At 53.3% G+C, this 19,622-nt stretch overlaps 1 protein-coding gene and 1 pseudogene across 1 annotated transcript in view; one reads left to right on the forward strand and one right to left on the reverse strand.

Moving 5' to 3' along the window:
* Positions 1-19,622, forward strand: part of SLC39A11 (solute carrier family 39 member 11) — a 263,444-nt gene that overhangs the window by 192,996 nt on the left and 50,826 nt on the right. The window contains exons 7-8 of the mRNA XM_025047120.1: positions 11,393-11,462; positions 11,517-11,629. Coding sequence (XP_024902888.1) covers positions 11,393-11,462; positions 11,517-11,629 — 183 coding nt within the window. The remainder of the gene's footprint in view (positions 1-11,392; positions 11,463-11,516; positions 11,630-19,622) is intronic.
* On the reverse strand, positions 9,754-9,872 carry LOC112480110 (annotated as a pseudogene).

Here is a 19,622-nt window from a genome sequence, read left to right on the forward strand (position 1 = left end):
CGGCCGCCAGACGCAGGCAGCTGAGGAGTCCTGGGTGTTTCGGTTGTCTGCCTGTAGTTGAAGAAGGGGTCATGTTTGAGAGGTCAGGGGGAGGGCTGCAGGGGGTCTGAGGAGATGACAATCCACTCCTTTAGGGGGAACCCTGACACAACAGCACACCCACAGCCTCCTGGGCCCTCACAGAAAGTCGGCTTTGCCAATCCCTTCTCTCTGGAACACTCTCGAACCCCTAAGACTTGGTCCTCACCTGCCGTCCACACCTGCCCGTGACTCGCCCCAGGATGTAGCTGGGCCTAGTGAACAGCGGCCCCCTGGTCAGGGGTTTGCCCTGATCCTCGGTTTTACTTTCCAGGGCTTTGGTCACTGCGATCAGCCGTGGTCTGAACATATTAACTGGAAAATTACAGAAATAAACAAGTCAGAAGTTTTAACTTGCCCGCCGTTCCGAGTTGTGTGATGAAATCTTGCCTCACCCCGTCTTGCTCCATCCCACCCAGAACATGGATCACCCCTTTGTCCAGCGAATCCACTCTGTATATACTCCCCGCCCGTCAGTCACTCAGCAGCCACTGGTCACTCCGGGATCCGCCTTCAGCCTCCCCAGTGGGAAAATCCCGGAGTGTACTTCTCTGGCGAAGGACCTGCTCATCCCCCGCAGGAATCCTTCCTGGGCCCCACCGCCTCTTCATCACACAGCTGTCCTGGCAACTGCCATGTTGTCACCTGTTTCCCAGCACTCTGTCCTGACCTAACCTATAAAAAAACCCACGAACTGTAGAGTGCATGCCCCAGCTAAAGTCAACCAAATTAAGCAAAATAAAACATCGCGTGACTGTACCCTGCCCCGGTCCTTCCCGCTTTCCGCTCAAGTGCCTCAGTGTAAGAGCTGGAACGACATCTCAGCCTCAGTAAAAGGGATGACGATGTCCTTTGAGCACTTGCTATTTTTAAGCCACTTTATTTTACACTTTCAAATATAATCCTTCCAGCCACTCTGGAGAGGAGATAAGATCAATATCTGCATTTGAAAGATAAAGAAGCTAGACAACTTATTCCAGGTCATGCAAGGCTTCGAACCCCCGTCTGTTAAACCCCAACTCTCTGCCCTTTCCACTTGTCTCGGATCAAGTGTGGATTTGGTCCCGGATTCCCAACCATCACCTCTCATCCCCAGGGAAAAAGAGTTCTATTTTTTTTGGCTGATGGCAATTGCCTTCCAATCCAACGTCACCTACGTCTGCCATATTCCCTTCCTCTGTCAGCTAACTCTCGCGTCCCAGCTCTCCAGAGAGAGTCCACATCTTTGAACCGTACAACACAGGACCGCACGCACCAGGCACAAGAGCAGCTTCTCTGCGGCGTGACTGAGAGAGGACAGCCTGTGTGCGGGGCTGTGACGAAGCGGGTCGGGGAGGATGCTCCCGGCGCCTGCCGATTCGTCTCAGGAGTATCCTGGATCAAATCTGACATTCATTAAAAGAAGGCCTCTGGGTCTCGAGCGCCTTGCTGGCCGAGCTGCATATTTTATTAATATTTGGCATTTCCAGCGGACTCTGAAGTTGCGGAGTGTTGCGCTGTGGTTTATGAACTCTGCTGCTCTGCTGGTGGTACCTCGCTCAGCCAGCTGTCACCGTGTCACCGGCCTGTTGCCGATACCTAGCGAGATCCAAGGCCCCTCTCCCATCTCCTCTTCTCACTGGCTTTTCCCGCTTCCGTCTGCCAGTTCTAAAGACACCCCCGCTTCATCCCGATGGGTCTTGTCTTACTTCACCCCTGGTTTCTCTGCCCCATCGGCCCCTCCGTTGCCCCGCCGCCTCCGCCTCTTCCTCGTCACCCCTTCCAATCTCATCCATCTCTTCTTAACACTTTACTCACAAAGGTTTTCTTTAACTTATTTTCCAGAAAAGTCCAGAGACCTTTTCTCATTCCTTATCTGTGACCCCAACAGCTATTAGAAACCAGCCCCCCATCGTCGGCTTTTCCTCCTCCGTCGGGGTCCCTGTTTGCGTGTGGTCCTGAGCTTGACATTTCTAATCAGAGAAACACGCACTGGAAGTTTCTGTATGACAAACGGGTCATGCCTACCCGTTAGGGTGTCGCGAGTGGGTAGAGTAAGGTGGGCTCCGTGGAGGGCGGGGCTCGTGTTTCAGCGTTTAAACAACTGATTCAGACTTTCGTTTTCATGCCTTTGGGCCATCTTTCCAGCCTGTTTCCATCCGCACACGCGTGTGAATGCATATGTGCATGTGTGCGTGCACACTCACATCTTTGTGAGCTCCCCCTCGCCTCACGCCACGGCTGTACTGGGCGTGTGAGCTCACACCTGCATACTGCCTTTCACACCATTGCTTCACACCCGCAGGTGTGAGAATCTATCCCCTAGAGAGGCTCAGCACCTCCCACATCATGTTCCTGGCTAGTGTCACCCTGGCTGCTGCCCGTCATGCCTTGTGTTTCTGCCTAGGTAGCTGTGTGAAGGACACATTATTGAAGAGTTTCCAACACCAAAGTGGTGCCATAATCTACAAATTGATGGCATTTAACTTTATTATTCCTACACTGTTCTCGTCTCTTCCATGATCCTCCTTCATCCTCTCTGCCCCACCTGCCAGATGGAAGCAATAATCTCGTGAACCGAAATTTTAGATTTGTCAGAGAGGCTTGCTGGGGAGACAGACTCGTATAACCACAGAAAAGCCCTTTCTAGCTCCCTAATCAGCCTCGTCCTACATCCACGAATATGCCCCCAAAGCTAAGGATGGCCAGACATTCGAGGAAAACTCAGAGAATGGGACAGAAGGACCACAATAAATAGGACATTCCCTGGAGAAAACAGACAGTTCAGGAAGCCAAGGAGGAGACTGTAAAAATTCTCAGCGGTCTATTCAGCTGATTCAAGAAGATGTTATGGTACCCACAAAGCAAGAACGAACTGTAATGAAGTAGGAGCAATCAGGAAATAAGAGAGAGTTCTTCAATCAATAAGATAATTGCCTTTTTTTTTTTTTTTTAAGTTAAATGGATAGATGATAAGAATGTTCTGGATGAAGGGTCAAGCCGTTCTGGAAGGTGAAAGGAAAAATGACCTCCAGTTCGCAGACACTCATCGAAGTCATGAGATGTGAGTTCAGACCTGAAGGAGACGTTTTCCTGAGCCAGAGAGCAGCAGGGCCTGGCAGGCTGAAAGGCCCCAGCGGATGCTGAGTTGGCTGAACAAAGACCCCCCGCCCCGTCCGCCCCACACTCAGACGGTTCTTGCTGAGAGAGAAAAACCAGCTTAGCTCTGGGGAGCCGAGGATGTCATCGGCATCAGACATCTCAGAGGCAGCCTTGGATCCAGTGTCCTCATGGTACTGGGGACAGGCTGATCTATTCAGTCACAGAGCAAAACCATGTTTACGTATGTATGCAAGGACTCAGAAGTTGATGGCCCACTCATCTCATGAGCTCAAGGAGACCCTTTAGCTGAATGAAGGAGCAAGAAAGGGGACACATGACATATAAGAAGGGTGGCATCACGAGTATTGTGTGATTCCTCTCATTCGAGATTCCTAGAGAGTCAGACTCATCAGAGACAGGAAGCAGCATGGTGCTTGCCGGAGGCTGAGGGGCGGGGGGCGGGGAGCGAGTGTCAAACGGGACGGAGCGTCGGTTTTGCAGATGAAGAAGGACGGTGACAGTGGCTGCAGAGCAACGTGAACGTACTTAATGCCACCAAACCGCACCAGAAAACAATGGCTGGGACAGTCAATTCCACCTGACCAATTACAAGCAACAACGTGAAGAAGAAAGATGGAATTCCAATTCATTCCTAGACGATGGGAAGAATGTCAGAAAGGAACAAGAAACACTGCACTGGGCCTCGAGTCTGGGGACCATCTTCTTCACACAGGAGTTGTGGAAAGCCTTGGGACTACTTTTCCTTCTCTTCATCCAACCCGATCGAGTATACAGAGAATAATGTGTGATCACTCCAATATTGAAAATTCACTTTTGATTAAGATTGCATTTTTTTTTTTTTTTTTTAGGTGAGGCAACCCCTGGTTGACCTCGCGGATCGCAAGGATCTTGTCGGCTTACGATCCCTTATTTTTTTATCCTTTACACCTGCAGCGCCTGGCAGGATTGCAGTTTTTTAATTGCAGAGATGAAACGTATCTACAAGACAGGGTCACAGGCTCTCACTTTGATAGCGGAGCGGCGGAGGGCAAGCAGAGGTGGGCAGAACGTGCGCTGTATTCCTCGGCGTCCGTAAGGAAGACGCGGGAGAGCAAGGTGGATGAGGGAGAAACACTCGTGTGTCGACATGCCGTCCAAATGAGAACCGTGACAGATTAAGGAACCAGCGGATTAGCATGTCATTGAAAGTTCGGGTGGTCACGCTCAGAGGAGCGTTAAAAGATAGTTTCTCTCTTGGGCATAGAGCCGGGGATGGGGGAGTGAGCTAGGGAAGTGTATTACTTTAGCCTTTTTTGAGCATTTCCAAAATTTTTTCCCACGAATAGGTACGTTACTTTGATTAAGAAGTAGTAAGCGGTGTAATTTAAAGTGCCATTTTTTAGTTTCAGAATAAGAATGTAAAGAGAAGCATTTATGTGCCTAAAATCTTAGGAAAAGAGAAACTGGAAAATGATCTTCAAACATATGGAGGTAAAGCAATGGTGGTGGGAATACTTGCTAAGGAGGGCTCCTGGGGGGCAGTAAGGGGAAGTAGGAGGGGCATAGCCCAGGGGTGCGGAGACCTGTTGCCAGGTCTCTGCCTGGACTAAGGGCAGTCCCCATCTCAGAGGGGTGCTGAAAGGACCCTCCCACTGAGATCGGTGCATTGTGGACTACGCCCGTCATCGGTGCAGCAGAACATGACAGTGATCTGAGACGTCAAAATCTGTTTCTTGCCTGCTTTCTAGAAGGACTCGGGTGGGCGTCGAGTATGGGGAGTGAGACATGGACCTGTATCTTAGGTTATTCATCACCCTAGAAGAACCGCCAGAGTTGGATCTTGTTCAAATGTCCTCCAAGGGGGTTAAAAAAATCCTTTCCTCCCAATTTTGTTAGGCTCCCAAGTCCACACGAGTCACAAAACTGTGGATAAGCCCCTCTAGGCCCCCAAAGGATCCCCAATTCAGGCATGTCCAGGATTTAGACACACACCACGCGGAGCTTGTGGGCAGAGTGCAGCCAGGTGGGGAGCCAGCGTGATGTTAGGGCAGCTGGCCGCCGGCTGCCTCTTCCTTGAGCAAGGCAGATCCTTCCTCACCAAGTGCGGGGGGCCTCGGGGCAGGGTGATTGCTAGGGTGGGTCTGTCGATTCCCGTGGAGTACAGAACGGGACGCCTGCACCCCGCTCGCCCTTGCCTGGCCCCGCCACCCAGCCTTTTGATGGAGAAGAGCACCATCTTCACGAAGCAGCGAGAAGCTGGGCTGTTGGCCACGCCTGCAAAGCTGGGCCGTTGGCCACGCCTGCGTGTGGACTCGCTCGCAGCTGCAGGCGTCTGGGCGAGGGGGGACCTCCGCCTGAATCCCCCACCACTTCCTAACAGAGTGGGGGTGGAGCCATGGGGAGTGACGGGGACGGCTTAGGGCCACACTCTGCTCTCTCTCCCTCCTGGGACTCTCTCCCACCTTAGAGTACTTCCTCCCCCCAAAACGCGGCTCCAGCAGACTGAGGCCTGTGAATGGTGGGTGGGCGCGCTCAGTGTGCAGCCTGGAGGTGGGCGGTCGAGGCAGCACTTAGCAGAGCCTCCGTCTGCAGCCCCCGATTCTCAGGGGGGACAAGAGAGCCCCCTTGCCACGTATCACAGGACACGCCTGTGTGGGGACCGACGGTTCCATGCAGCCCACACTCTTGATTGTCCAATGTCCATCATCCTGCCTTCCAGTGTTTGCAGAGCTTCTTGGGGTGTGAGTGCTTCCTAAACCCCAAAAGGGATTTGTATCTTACAGGATTTCCAGAATATCACCTCGTCCCCTTTCATACCATGAATTTGTCAAATCCGAGCACCCAGACGCTTCCCTGCCTGCCGGGGCCTTTGGAAACGGGGAGAGAAAGCCCAGCGGTCAGATGTTTGGACGGGGATTGGAGTGCGGGTCACGGTGCCTGCCGGGCCGCCCCCTACCGGTCTGATCGGTCCCTGTACCTGCAAGTCAGTCCTTTTTATGGAGGGCAAACCCAGGCGTGGGCACCATCTGCGTGGCGAGGGGGTGCTGGCCACGAAGCAGGGCTTGTCGCTCGGGGCAGCTCCGCGTTTTCTGTAGGAGCGAAGGCCTCCTCTCCCTTCTTCTCTGTGGGAACGCAGGCATCTGATCTTCGACTGGTTGTAAAAAACGAACCTTCGAAGGCAAATTGAAATTGACTCTTGGATGCAGGTGTTTAATGAGATGCCTTCCCCTGCGGTCAGTCTGACCTCATCCATGCCAGCGGGGAGGTGCCCCCTGCACTGTCCGCTGGGCTTGCGCTCCACTTGAAGGAGGCGGCAGTGACTGGACGTAGCAGATTTCTGGGGCCATCCTCATGTAAGCGGAGCCCAACTGGACACAGTAAAATCCACCAGGAAAGCACGCCTGCAAACAGGGGTGAGGACATGGTTATTTTAATTAGTCAGGGACTCACGTTAGAGAATCTGCAATTGTTAATATCTCTTAAGAAACCCTGAGACCTGACTTTATCGATATTGATAAGAATTTGAGTTGAATTGAACTCTTCTGGAATATCTCTATTTATTCATCTTTCCCGACACCTAACTTTACCCAGTACGAATAGCAGAGGTAGTCATCCACGTTAGGAAAGCATGTCAGACTGCTTTTTCAAGAGAATAACCTGAAGTTGCTAATTCCCATCCTTTACAGGGCCTTTGTCAGACTGCAGCAGGGTTCTGTGGCAAATACCTGGCTGACTGGACCAATGTTTTATTTAATGAACGTGTGATAGAATCTTCCTGGTTCCCTTCCCGCTAGACACCTGAGGCCGAAGACAGATGGGAAGAAGCGTGTTGGGGGCCAGTCTCCCCAGAAGGCTCAGCCACACGGCGGGGTCAGAGTGGGGATACAGGCATCACACCTGCTCTGTGCTGTATCTACGCCAGACAGTGTGACTTTCCCGATAGCCGAATGCCAGGGGACCCATACTGTACTGTGGGTAACGTACCTAGCCTGTCACGTGTCTCCCGGCTCAGTGGCAGTGGCCAGGTAGGCAGGTGCAGCGGGGAGGAATCAAGGCTGAAAATGAAAAGAGTTGTTATGGGCCGAATGTTTGTGTCCCCTCCCGTCCCTGAAATCCTAACCCCAAGGCGATGATGGTGTCAGGAGGTGAGGCCCTTGGAGGTGACCAGGTCATGAGGGTGAAGCCCCCCGAATGGGATTAGCGCCCTTATAAAAGAGGCCCAAGGAAGCTCCCAGCCCCCTTCAGTCATGCGCGGACCCAGGGAGGTGCCAGCTCTGAACGAGGGAGCAGCTTCTCACCAGACACCGGCAACTTGATCTTAGACTTCCCAGCCTTCAGAACTGTGGGAAAGAAATTTCTGTCGTGCTCAGCCAGGGACAGTTTTTCCCCCAGGGGACCTGAGACAGCGTCCGGAGACATTTCCGATTGGCACATTTGGGGATGGATGGCATTATCAGCATCCAGCAGGTAAAAAGCATGGGATGCTGCTCAGCATCCTACTCGGTCGAGGCCGGCCTCCGACAGCAGAGGTCGGTCGTGAGGGAGCCTCCTCCAGAAAGCAAAGCTCCATTTTCCTTTCGTTGTTATGAGACCCTCCGATCATACACCAGGATTTGGGCCCCGGTCCTCTTTATTTTCCCCAGTGGGGAGACGGAGAATCGGGAGAGATGAGGAGAGGCAGACACACCCACCTTCCAGCTGCAGGAGAAGACTGGGGTGGGCCAGCCCAGCTCCAGCGCTTACTGTCAAGTTCGACCCCAGGACGGTGCCTGGCCCTGCGTTCCGCTGGACTGATCACGCAGGTTCCTGGCTGTTTCCCCTCTTTGTACCTGAGGTAATGGCAGTGGCTGTGGCTCACTGATACTATTCCAGTCACTTTGGGTTGTGTCATAATTACCTCCCTAATTTGTACTCTTGGAGGAACACCTGGGGTGTAAGCTCCAGCTGGCATTTTTCCCCTGCTCCTTTTCCAGCCAGCGGGTTCTTTCTGCCATCTGTTGATCTTCAGCGTCGGCCTTAATTCTCTTACTTATGTTCTTTCCCATGTGTGTGATCTGTCTTGGTTTCTTATTAGTTTAGCTCTGAGGTATTTTTTTCCACCATCAGACGGGGCAGCAATTACATTCTTTTTCGGCGTTACCTCTGTTTCCTCTTCTCCTTTCTGAATCAGCTAAGCGTCGGCTGCCTCCCTAGGCAACCAACCTGTGCATCGGGGGCCGCGGGCTGTGGTTCCCATCCTGGGGGCAGCTGGCAAGCCAGGAGATGCTGCGCTACAGGGCAGGGCCGAGAGACAATGCATTCTTTCTGTCCAGGCCGCTTCAGGAAGCAGATGCCAGCTCTAGCTGCCTGTACCTGGGAGAAAGCCACAGCCCAGGCCAGCAGACTGGGGTAGGGGGATAAGGGGAGACTGAGGGTCAAGGCCGGGCCCTGCCCCTCCACACTGTGTCAGTTTGGTGGGCAGCCCCTCTCTCTCCTCGACCTCCCCAGAGCTGTTGGGAGCATTTGCTTCAGTCAAAGTGTTCGGGCTACATGCTAAATTAATAGAAAGGGTTAGTTCGCTAATTATTACAGGTCCTGTTGCTCTAGGCTGCACTATCATTTACATGAAAATGACTCATTAGAGCAAAATCTTTAACCAAAGAATCTAACAGCTGTTGTTTATGGTTTAGCAAAGCAAATTTTTTCAAAGGGAGGGATTTGTCCCCCTCACATCAGGAAACACCCCTTAGTCCCCCTCCTAGCTTTGACACCTCTCCCCAGTGGGCCAGGGGACCTTGCACTAGAAACCCGGAGCAGAATGGGTCATGGTCCCGGCAGCGTGGGTTCAGAACCAGCTTGAGAACAACGAGTTGGTGAACAGAGGAGCCCGGAAGGCAGCAGGTGGCCAGATGCGGCATCTCAGATGTCCTCCGACTTCCTGTTCTCCTGAGATTCCGGGGCTCCTCCTCCCGCATACAAAGGACATCTGAGACTCTCAGACACGTGACTCCCAGCTCGTCCTGAAATCCAGCTCTCGCCGGTCCCCGGCGCCTCGCCTGGGACACCGTTCCTACCTGCCTTTTTCCGAAGCTCGTCAGTTGTATGTGGCAAACCCAGAAAGGTTGAACTTGTATCCAGACTCTTCCCTGGGCTGTGGCTTCCACTCAGGGGGGCATTTCTGGAAGAGAAGGAGAAGCATCGGCTGTGGAGAAGGAAGGGCCTAGAACTCAGCATCAGAGCCCACCTGGGCCCCCAGCCCAGTGTCCTGCCACCTTCCCCTCTTATCTGTAGAGCGGAGCTGACGGTCGCTACCTTATCTTGCATATAAGGCTTTTAGCCCAGGGCCTGGCATAAAAAGGGCCACCAGCCCCCCATTTCTCAAGAGGAAGACCACAGAGACTGAGATCTTGAATGCAAGGCCTCATTTGGCACCTGGAGTCATCTGAGAAGAAAGACTTGACGAATAAAGAGTCAGCCTTTATGAAGAATCCAAGTAAATAATGATAAATAAAATTTTAAAACCTCGCTTTTAAAAAATCTCTGGTTGCTCTGACAGTGTTGACTTAGCTTGCCACTTAAGCCGAGAGTTTTGTTTGTTTGTTTGTTTGTTTAGAATGCCTACAGCACCTGGTCTTCTTCGGTGGTCTCCCATCCAAGTACTAACCAGGCTTGACCCTGCCTAGCTTCCAAGATCAAACGAGATTGGGCATGTTCAGGGCGGCATGGCCGTAGCTGACCAAGAGCTTTTTGAGGGAGTATTTCAAGGACTTTTCTGCAGCCCACTGTGGTGTGTGACATGCGTGCCAGGAGGCTGGCCCCGGAGCCTCAATGCTGCTATTGGTTGTGGAAAGACCCGTCCCCCTGCCCCAAGCGCGTGGCTTCTGAGTCTGGCAGTGGCCCAAGCATCATGGCAGATGATCTCTGGGGAGTTCCTTTACCTCTAAAGTCCTAGGACTCTGTGTCCCATGGTTGGTTGTGATGAGAAATATGGGAAGATACTTGGTGGGGCACCAGAATCCCAAATTCTCAACCAGCAGCCCCCGGTGGCCACAGTCAACACATAAGGTCCCCCAGGAGGTGGAAGCACAAAGGGAACGCTTTATGCCTTAGCGAGGTCTTCGGGTGAACCAGCCTGGATCGTGGCTGAGCTCATTCCCCTTAACACAGGACAAGCCTAAGTGGCCCTCTGGTCCCCGAGTTCCTCCTGGAGTCATTATTACAATCCCAGTGTCCTTGGCTCACTCTAAACAGGACATAAGGACAAAAACAGGCAGTTCAAAGAGAGTGAATCCCGAAAGAAGACAAGAAAATCAGATTTTCCCCTCTTCCCGCTAAATAGCAGAGATTCCTCCTGGCCGCTAAGCACTTGGTCTTGATTCCGACCAATACTGCTAACTCTGTTTCCCATTTGGAGGGAGGCTGGATTTCCCATGGATCAGGAAGTGGCTTACCATTACTCCTCTACCCCACTGGTCCCAGGCCATGGGGACAGGTCCTTTTTGTCCCGTAGCCTCTACCTCTCCATCGGCCACTTGTAGACTGGCATTGTGCTTCCACATTGGGTCGTATAGTCAGGATGCTGGCGAAGTTAGCAAGCTCGCGAGTCCCACTGGAGAGGACTCGGAGAATCGTCTTGTCCATCCCCAAGCTTCAAGCTGGACCACAGCCACACCATCTCGGGGTAGACCATGACAGCCTACTGTCTGAGGGTGGCTCATCAAATGTCTGCGGTGACATCATTGGGCCACCAATCAACCTTGTACTTCTTGTGAGAACTAATAAAACCCTATGTGTTTAGGTCAGCAGTCATCAAACTCTTTCCGTAAAGAGCCAGATAGTTACTATTTTAGGTTTCTGGGCCATATAGTCTCTCTCACAACTACCCATCTCTATGATGTAGCACAAAACCAGCCACTGACAATTTCTCAACACATGAGCATGGCTGTGTGCCAATAAAACTTTACTTGTGCACGGTAAACTTATGTAATTTTCACATGTCATGAAATATTATTCTCTCTGCGATTCTTAAAGCTATTTAAAAATGGAAAAGTTGTTCTTAGCTTGTAGGTCATATGAAGATAAGCAGTGGGCTGGATTTGGCCCCCGAGGGTCATCATCTGCTGACCCCTGGTTTAAGCTCCAACTATGTGATGGTTTTGTGATTGGCAGCCTAATTTTACCTAACACAGTGGTGGTGACGAAGCTTACCGGAAAACGATTTCTAACCTCTCATGCTTCTTCATGTCTGTTTCAGAGGGTCTCGCTGTTGGAGTCGGGTTCGGGGCCGTAGAGAAGACGGCGTCGGCCACCTTTGAGAGTGCCAGGTAGGCCAGCACCGAGCTCCCTGGAGCACGGCACTGCACCCCGTCGCTCCCTAGAAGCGCCTGCTACCTGGATGAGTGGGGCCGGGGCGGGCGGGGCGGGCGCCAGGCGAAGCTCGTCCGCGAAGAAGCAGGTTTATGCCACGTTTTCCAAACGGGCTATCTAGCGGGTAACCTGCTCTGAAAACACAATGTGGACGTAATTGCCTGTTGTTCTCTAAACCCTTTGTCTGTATAAAGACAAAAGGCAAAACGAACAAACAAACAAACAAAAAAGCCCATAACAAAGGCAGCCATCGCTGCTCCCCACTGCCCCCTCCTTTTTGAAGCCCTCCCTCTCTCTTTCCCGACAGGGGCCTCCCCTGGCTGCCCCCTTTCATGGCCGCTCCCGTGCAGGTTCTTTTGTGGGCGTCTCGTCCTACAGCCCCTTCTGAAGACCCTGCCCGGAGCTCTCTGCAGGGCGTCCCTGCTCCTGTCGAGCACCCCCTCGAGGCGGCCTGTCCACTCCCACAGCGTTATTTTCCATCTGTTTGCTGGTGGTGCCCGCGTTGATCGTTAGCCTAGATTTTTCTTCTGAACTTACGCCTTCGGATCTGGCTGCCTTCCAGCCAGCTCCACTTAGATGGCGCCCCGGGGGACCCTCACGCTCAGCGCTTCTAAAGTTGAGTTTGTTGTCTCCATCTGCTGGTGCGCAAACCTGCCCTCCCAGGCTTCCCGTCGCCACCTGGCACCCAGGGGGTCAAGTCACACTCGCTGTCATCTTCATCGCCCGTAGACAGCCGCAGGCCTTGTCGGTTCTTCCTCTCATCTACCTCCGTTGAATTAAACGGAGCCTAGGGAACGCTACAAGCTTGGGATGGCAAAGGGGGCGTATCCTTTAGGCATCATGGCGATGAGTTCTGCCTGGTTCACCTGTGCCCACAGAGCTGTGCACACTCCAGCCTCCAGGCTGAAGGACGGCAGGGCTGAGCCTTTCGTCCGAGGGCCACAGACTTGGATGGCACCAGGGGTCTGAGGGCAGCACACATGAGTGGGCACAGTCAGGTGGACACAGCTGGGAACAGCGAGGGCAGAGGTAAGCTTGAAGTAGACGGCGCATGGACTCTCCAAAGGCCCTTGGGCTGGCCTGTTCCGGCCGGAATTTTTCCTGTTCTCACCTTCTTATTTCCGCCTGTCAGGCTCCCAAGATATTCTGTGCTTGATCCCCAGCATCCTCCGTTAACGTGACGCCTATTGTGAAAATCAAATGAGACAGTAGACGGGGAGGGGCCTGTAGAATGTAAGAAACGTCATCCAAAAACTCGAGGGCTAATTCTAAATCGCGAAGCCCAGCGGACTGCTTTCTCAGCGCCAGGCGTGGGGTGGGAGGCTTGGCCCTTCGTCCCTTGGCACAGCCATTTTGATCTTGGCTTTGTTTAGACCACTAGAAACGTCAGAGTCCGACAGTATTCAGGGGCCTGAGTTGCCCGGAAGGGCTGACCCCATAAGCATTCAAAGGCCAGGTCCTCCCAGAGCAGGTCCCCTCCCGGAGGAGAATGTCACTTACTACCAAAGGTCTATGCCTGTCAAGTGACGGCCCTGCCCCAGGCATCATGCTGCTAGGCCAGGCTTTCTGTCTGGTGGCACCACATCTCCTGTGACATCAAGATGTCAACTCCGATGTCCCTCTATTCTGTCACCTGCACTTTCTGCCAATCTTTATAAATGTTTCTGAAGAAAGTAGAACACAAACCTCTCTAATCCAGCCCCTCCCTTCCCTTGTCCAAGCAGAGTCTCCCTGAGTCACACAGGACTCACCAGGACCCTTGAACACGGACGGGGTGAGGGCAGCACACCCCAGCACTCCCAGCCTCACAAAACCCTCTGCTAAACCAGGGTCACTGGGGGATTTTCATGTCACCACGCTGCACTCCCTGTGACAGGCTGTGGGGCAGAGCTCTTCAAGCGGTGCTGCCATCAGCACTGTGTTCAGAGTATCCTGGGGTTGGGGGCCACCATTATGCAGGCCACAGCGAGGAGAGCTGTCTCCCAAGCAGACCCTGTCCTTCGCCCGTTTTCCTCACTTGTAAATCCACACGCAGTTGATGATTGGCATTCGTCCTTTCTGAAGGCCTGTGACCTTACTCTGGGCTGGTAAAAGGCAGGACTGCCCCGGGCAGGGCTTGGTGGCTTTCTCTGCCTTGAGCTCAAGCTACACACTGGATTTAGTGGGAGGATGGGGACTGGAGGGTAGGAGAAAGGGAAGAAGGCAGGCAGGAAGGAAGGAAAGAAAGAAAGATGCAGGAAAGAAAGAAAAAGAAAAAGACAGACCCATGGCTGTTCGGAGGGACAAACAGAGTCGTCAGATGATTAAACGCATTTCGTTTTAACTAGAGACAGGGTTCGCTTTTTAAAAATTCCAGTTCTGTGTGGTTAACAAGTGGCACCCCTCAAATGTGACACAGAGAGGTTAACAATAGAGGAATGGAAAAAGATGCAAGCTGGGCGCCGATCACAAGGAAGCAGGTGTTAGTTACTATTTCATTAGCAGACGAAACAGACTCGAAGGCAGAAAGCCCCACGAAGAGTAAAGGTCAGTACTTAATGGCGAGAGAAGCAACACCCCAGGACGGTACAGCGACCCCGCATCTGTGCGCACCTGGCAGCATAAGCCTCGAACTGCCTGAGAGGACATGGTCGGGGTGGCGAGGAAAAACGGACCAACCGCCGTCAGGGTGGGGCCTGCGATCCCCTCTGTGACACTGGTGAAGACAGATAAAAAGTTAACAAATCGTCCTTCGTGGGCGTGTGTAGACCCCGGATCTGGCAGTGAGGAAACTCGCATCCTTTTCAAGCTCACGCGTGCGTGTTTCCCAAAACCGATTAGAGTATTGAGCCCCAGAGAAAGTCAGAAGAGCCGCAGATCAATGCCATTCAGACCACAGTCTCTGACCTCGGTGCGATATAATAGAAAATCAATAACGAGAGCTCGCCACAATGATTTGTTCGTGGGCAGTCAGCCTGCAGGCACCGTGCTGCTCAGCATAAGCTCCAGGGGAGGGACGCAAACCACAGTATCTAAGGAGCCAGTGGACAGAGGGCAAGCTCCGCCCTAGCCTCAGGCACGTCGCAGAATGGGTGGCATTTCGTCCAGGTGTGGGGACTGTCCCCATGCGTAGGTGGAGACGATGAGGGCAGGTGATGCGGCTAGCAAGGTAGGGCGTTTTCGGGGCCAGTGGAGTTCCCACGGTGCGTTCTGGAAGGCGAGGCTGATGGGTCAAGGAGAAGTGCGTTCTTCAGCAACCTTGGTGGTTCCGACCCGGGACGTGCCGAGGCCCAGGAGGCGATTTAAACACTCCCCTGGCTCCGACGGGATAGTCTGGGGGAGAGGAAGTGGGCGGGCCAGTGAGAAGTCGGCAATTGAGCAGATATTGACCACCCACAGCTCTGTGTTTTAGCGGCTTCGAGGGAGATAAGGGATGCGGTGAGGATGGATGGTGGGGATGACGAGGGCGCAGGAGGGGGATTTACGTGGAAAACCACAGACAGGCACTAGTCAGCGGGTTCTGTCGTCGTGTGGAAGGGGGTTCACGTTCAGGCGGCAAGGCGGCGTGGGTCGTCTCATGGTGCTGGGGAAAGGGCTGAGAGCGGAGAAGGGAACAGCTACCTGGCCGTGCCTGGGCCCCCACGGACCACGCCGGCCAAGCCAGGTGGCTTCTTGTGTAGGGATGGACAGCCAACGGCCCCTGGGCCAACTTTGGCCCAACACCCCACATCTCATGTTCCTATGTTGTCTGTAGCTGCTTACGCGCTGCGGTGGTTGAGTCGTGTGATTGCCACAACTTAAGAACCTTGAGGCTGAAAGCTGGAAACACTGACTGTCTGGCCCTTCGCAGGAAGAGCGCGGTGTGAGGGCCCCTCATCTCGCAGGCTCGGTCCCTAGTTTTCGTCCAGATTCATCAGATGCTCTGACAGCAGTGATCGTCTTCATGACCCTGTGCCCTGTTTGTCACACGTCTGGTAGCAGGAGGTTCTCATCTCTCCCCTCGTGGCGTCACAGCCCGCTCACAAGAGAAGAGGCAGGTAACAAATTAAATGCTTCAAAAGGCGCTCTGCGTGAAGAGGAGAGAGGACAGGTAGGGCCCCCATCGTGCAATTCGCGTGTGGCTGCTGCCATCTAGTGCTCGGACGCTGTCGCTCCACCTGTATGGACCCCCCCCCCAACCGTGTCGTCCACCTCCCTTCCTCACTAGCTAGCTTGCTTGAGGACGTTCATTTCATTCACAGTTCAGCATCCTCCGTGATGACTCTCAGCCCACAAAGGGCAGCAGCCTGAAGTTCAAGGGGACACACAGCTTCGTTCTCTCTGACCCGGTCGGTCCCTGGCAGTTTCTTTTGGTTTCACTGCAAAGAAATTAGACCTCACTCACTCACGTCTTTGGGGAGTTGGCTGCTCAGACGGTTTTCCTTTCTGAACGTGCTTTCCAGAGAGGAGACGTGTCCTCGGCTCCCACTGAACTCACTGGCAGGCATCATCCAAACCAGCAGGGAGGGCAAGGTCATTTACGCCCCATCATTTTGCTTCACGTGTCACCTCCTGTTAAAGCTCTGGCTAGGCACACCCTGAAGGACAGACAGGTACAGCGAGCATCCTGGAGCAGGCTGTGTGTCAGCAGAGGAAACTGGCTGCAGACCTCAGTGTGCTGCGGGTAATCCACGAAGCACATCCCCGCTGTACGCCTGGGTGCCATTCCTGCGGTGTGCCCCAACCCGCTAATGCTAACCAGCACCCAGATACTCAGTCAAGGATGCCGGATGGGTCGGCCTGCATTTGGCTCTAATACAGCTCATTAAGTTACATGTGGAGACATCGAGATAAATTTTATCTTGACCAAAGAGTAAAACATAAGCCCGGCTTAAAAACCAATATGTATGTTAATATACTAATGATCATTTAAGACAGCAGCCATTAGTCAACTAAGCAGCTATTCATTTAGAAACACGAATGGCCATAGACACAGTTTCCTGGTCGTTAGTCACCATTAACCAGTTGACGAGTCTGCCTGTATGTGACAGACCTACAACATGTATGCATCTGTCGAAAGAGTCTCCCCTGTTTTTTCCAGTATATTCTCGAAAGCACGTTTGTGGAGAAGTTGAAGGGGAGACTTCATTGCTGTGGTGGGGAGGGGTCTTAGAGGAGTAAAATCAAGACTTTTTCATTGCGGTCCACTGAAGCATCTTTTAAGGGTCGAGCTGCCATAGCTGCTACCCCCACATCACAAACGGCTCCCATGGTGCCCCTACGCCTCCCCGCAGTGGAACCCAGCTGCCAGACTTCCAGAGGGTGCTGGGGAGACGTCCATCCTCAAGGCTGCCGATCTCGACCTTCTCTCTGCCGTTCCCCAGGGAAGAGTGGTCTTTAGCCTGAGAAGTAGAAGGTGCCCAGGGGGAGAAGATGCTTTTGCACCTTCACCCAGCCACTCCCAGGGGAGTGGCACACACGCTCTCCCCCGCCACCTTCCACCCTTAAGCGCTTCAGCAGAACTGGGAGTTTGTTCTCGTGCTGTTATTTATTTGTGATAGAAGATCGTGCTCTCAGTATTATTTTATGCAAACAAACCGTTCTTTTGAACCCGTCAAACTACCTTGCCGGGCATTCTAGAGTCATCTGTCAGCAGCTCCTTCTCTTCGATTTTTCTTTCCAGTCCTCCCACAGACTGATAGCCTTACCTTGAATCATATTAACAGACGGTGGACTTTGGAAGTGTTGGCGGCAGGCAGTGGATGGCAGACAGCGCCGCCAAGTGGTAGTGTGCCATCATAGCTTGTCAGGCGATGTACAGAAAGAGGACAAAGCGAGGGCAGGAAAGGCGGCTGAGAGGTCTGGATGGCTGAGGCAGTGTGCGGCTGACACGGCGGGCGGCGTACACACGGAAGCGAAGGACGGTGTATGGATGGGTGCGAGTTTGCAGAAATGCGCCGCGCGTTTCCGAAACGGTAACTTCTTCACATTCCAGCCGTTTTCGTCCTGACAGTTCATCCTTCATTGACTTCGGCACTTGCAAGTTTCCATCGTCATCTAACTGTCCCCTGTCAGAGAACAGTAACGTAGTTTGTACGTGACCCTGCACAGAGAGGAAGTAGAATCGGGAAGTGGACTGTGATAGAGCAGGAAGCCACCCTTGCCCTTTGACCGTCGTCCCGAGCAGAGGAAAATAGAGGTGTGAGGAGTCCTAACTTCAGCACACCCCCAAATCAGCTCGACTTTTATATCATTTTAGGGGTGACACGCTTATTTTCATAATGACTTTCTAAAATAGTGTTACTGACCATATCAGTCCCGGGAGTAAGGAGGGGCCTGAAGCCAGCCAAACACGTGGGCAAAGCCAGGCTAGGAATAAGCAGTTTCTCATGGACAGATTCAGGTAATCAGTACTCAGGTCATTTATCCGTCTGTCCATCTGCCTATTCATCAATCCACAGGGCTATTCCTGAGCCCGTTTTGTTGGGTATACCACATTTTTTAAATCTGTTTATTCACTGATGGACATTTGGGTACTTTCCACATTTTGGCTCTTATCAATAGCGCTGCTGTGGACACTTGCATACAAGGTTTTGAGCAGACACGTGTTTTCATTTCTCTTGGGCACATACGTAGGAGCGGAATTGCTGAGTCACGTGGTAGCTCTATTAACTTTTTGAGAAAGGGAGCTTTAAAAAAGTCACCTTATATGGCAAAATAAAAGGAATCAGATTAGAGCAAGAGTTTATTTGAATCTTCAAAGGTCCATTTCCCAAACGTCATCATTGCAGGAGCCTTTCTCAGGGCCACCCCCGACCCTGACCCCGACCCCGAGTCTCGGCCCTTGAACCACAACAGTGACGCGTGTGAGAACCATAGGTGACCTCGCTGGGTGCTCGCTGTGCGCTCGGTCCTGTGCTGTCCCTTACCTCCACCCTCTCCCTGAATCTGATCCCTAGCAATCTACCCACAGGAGGCAAGACCCGCACGTAATTCCATTTCACAGGTGAGAAAACGGAGCGTGAGAGGCACTTTGTCCACAGCTCCACTGCTAGCAAGAAGAGCCCAGTGTGTCCCCAGGTCTCTGGCCCAGGACCTAGCTCTTTCCTGGGGCCGGCAATGGCCTGATGCCCAGAGGCTAAGTGAGAGAGCCCGGGGGAGTGGGTGGACCTTACTTCCCAATGAGTTTCCTTTGCTGCAGACTCTTTTGTGTATGGGTGTGTGTAGGTGGTGGGTGGTGGTGGTGGGGCATGTATTTAAGAGCATGGATTCTGGAGCTAGACTACCTGGGTTCACATCCTGGCTCTGCCACTATCTGGCCATATACCTGGATGCATTGGTTTTTTTTTCCTCTGTGCCTCAGTTTCCTAATCTGCAAAAGGCCAACAGTAGTGGTATCTACCTCAACAGATGGTTCTGACAATGAACCGAATTTGCATACGCAGAGCACCTGGAACAGTGCCTGAACAGAACGGGAAGGCCATGTGCAGCGCAGGTATTATTTTTCTTTGCCAGCCGCCCACGTCAGACACCGCAGGTAGATTCCCAGCCCGAGTTCGGGGACAAGCGCACCCACCCAGGAGGAGGATGGGCTCAGAGTGGCTCCCTCGGGTGCACAGGAACGCGGGGCCCAGCCGTGCATGGCCAGCCCCGTGTGCTCCCGCTCTCCTGCGTCTCGGGCCCCGTGCGGAAACTGCGCCCTGCGTCCGTCCCAAGTCCTTCCCCCGCCGCCCCTGGCCTTCCAGGCTGCTGTCGCTGTCTGCGGCCGCACGACCCTCACTCTGGTCTGCTGGGTGGATGACCTCGCTGTCGTCGGCGTGCGGTGCATGCTCGTCCCCATCCTGCACCCTCACAGGAGCAGAGCCTGGGCCACCTCCCCGTCCTCTGCGTGGGACCCGGGAAAAACCTGTGCCTGGCCCGCTCTGTACCAGGGGCACCGACGGCCCGGGATGCCGCAGGTGGTCGTGTAATGGGCAGCCCCCTCTGGCCACACGGGCTGCCCCCCGCCACCCCCTCACCCCCCGCAGTGCCCTAGACTGACTCTCAGGCTCCTCCAGCGTGACCGACCACACACGTCACCCTCCCAATGGGGTGGGAGGCCCCGGGCTGTTCTGCTCCGTCTGTTGAGCAGCAGCTTCTCCCCTGTCGGCTGCACAAGG

The sequence above is a fragment of the Pteropus alecto genome, unplaced genomic scaffold (assembly GCF_000325575.1).
Source record: "Pteropus alecto unplaced genomic scaffold, ASM32557v1 scaffold134, whole genome shotgun sequence".
Classification (NCBI taxonomy): Eukaryota; Metazoa; Chordata; class Mammalia; order Chiroptera; family Pteropodidae; genus Pteropus; species Pteropus alecto.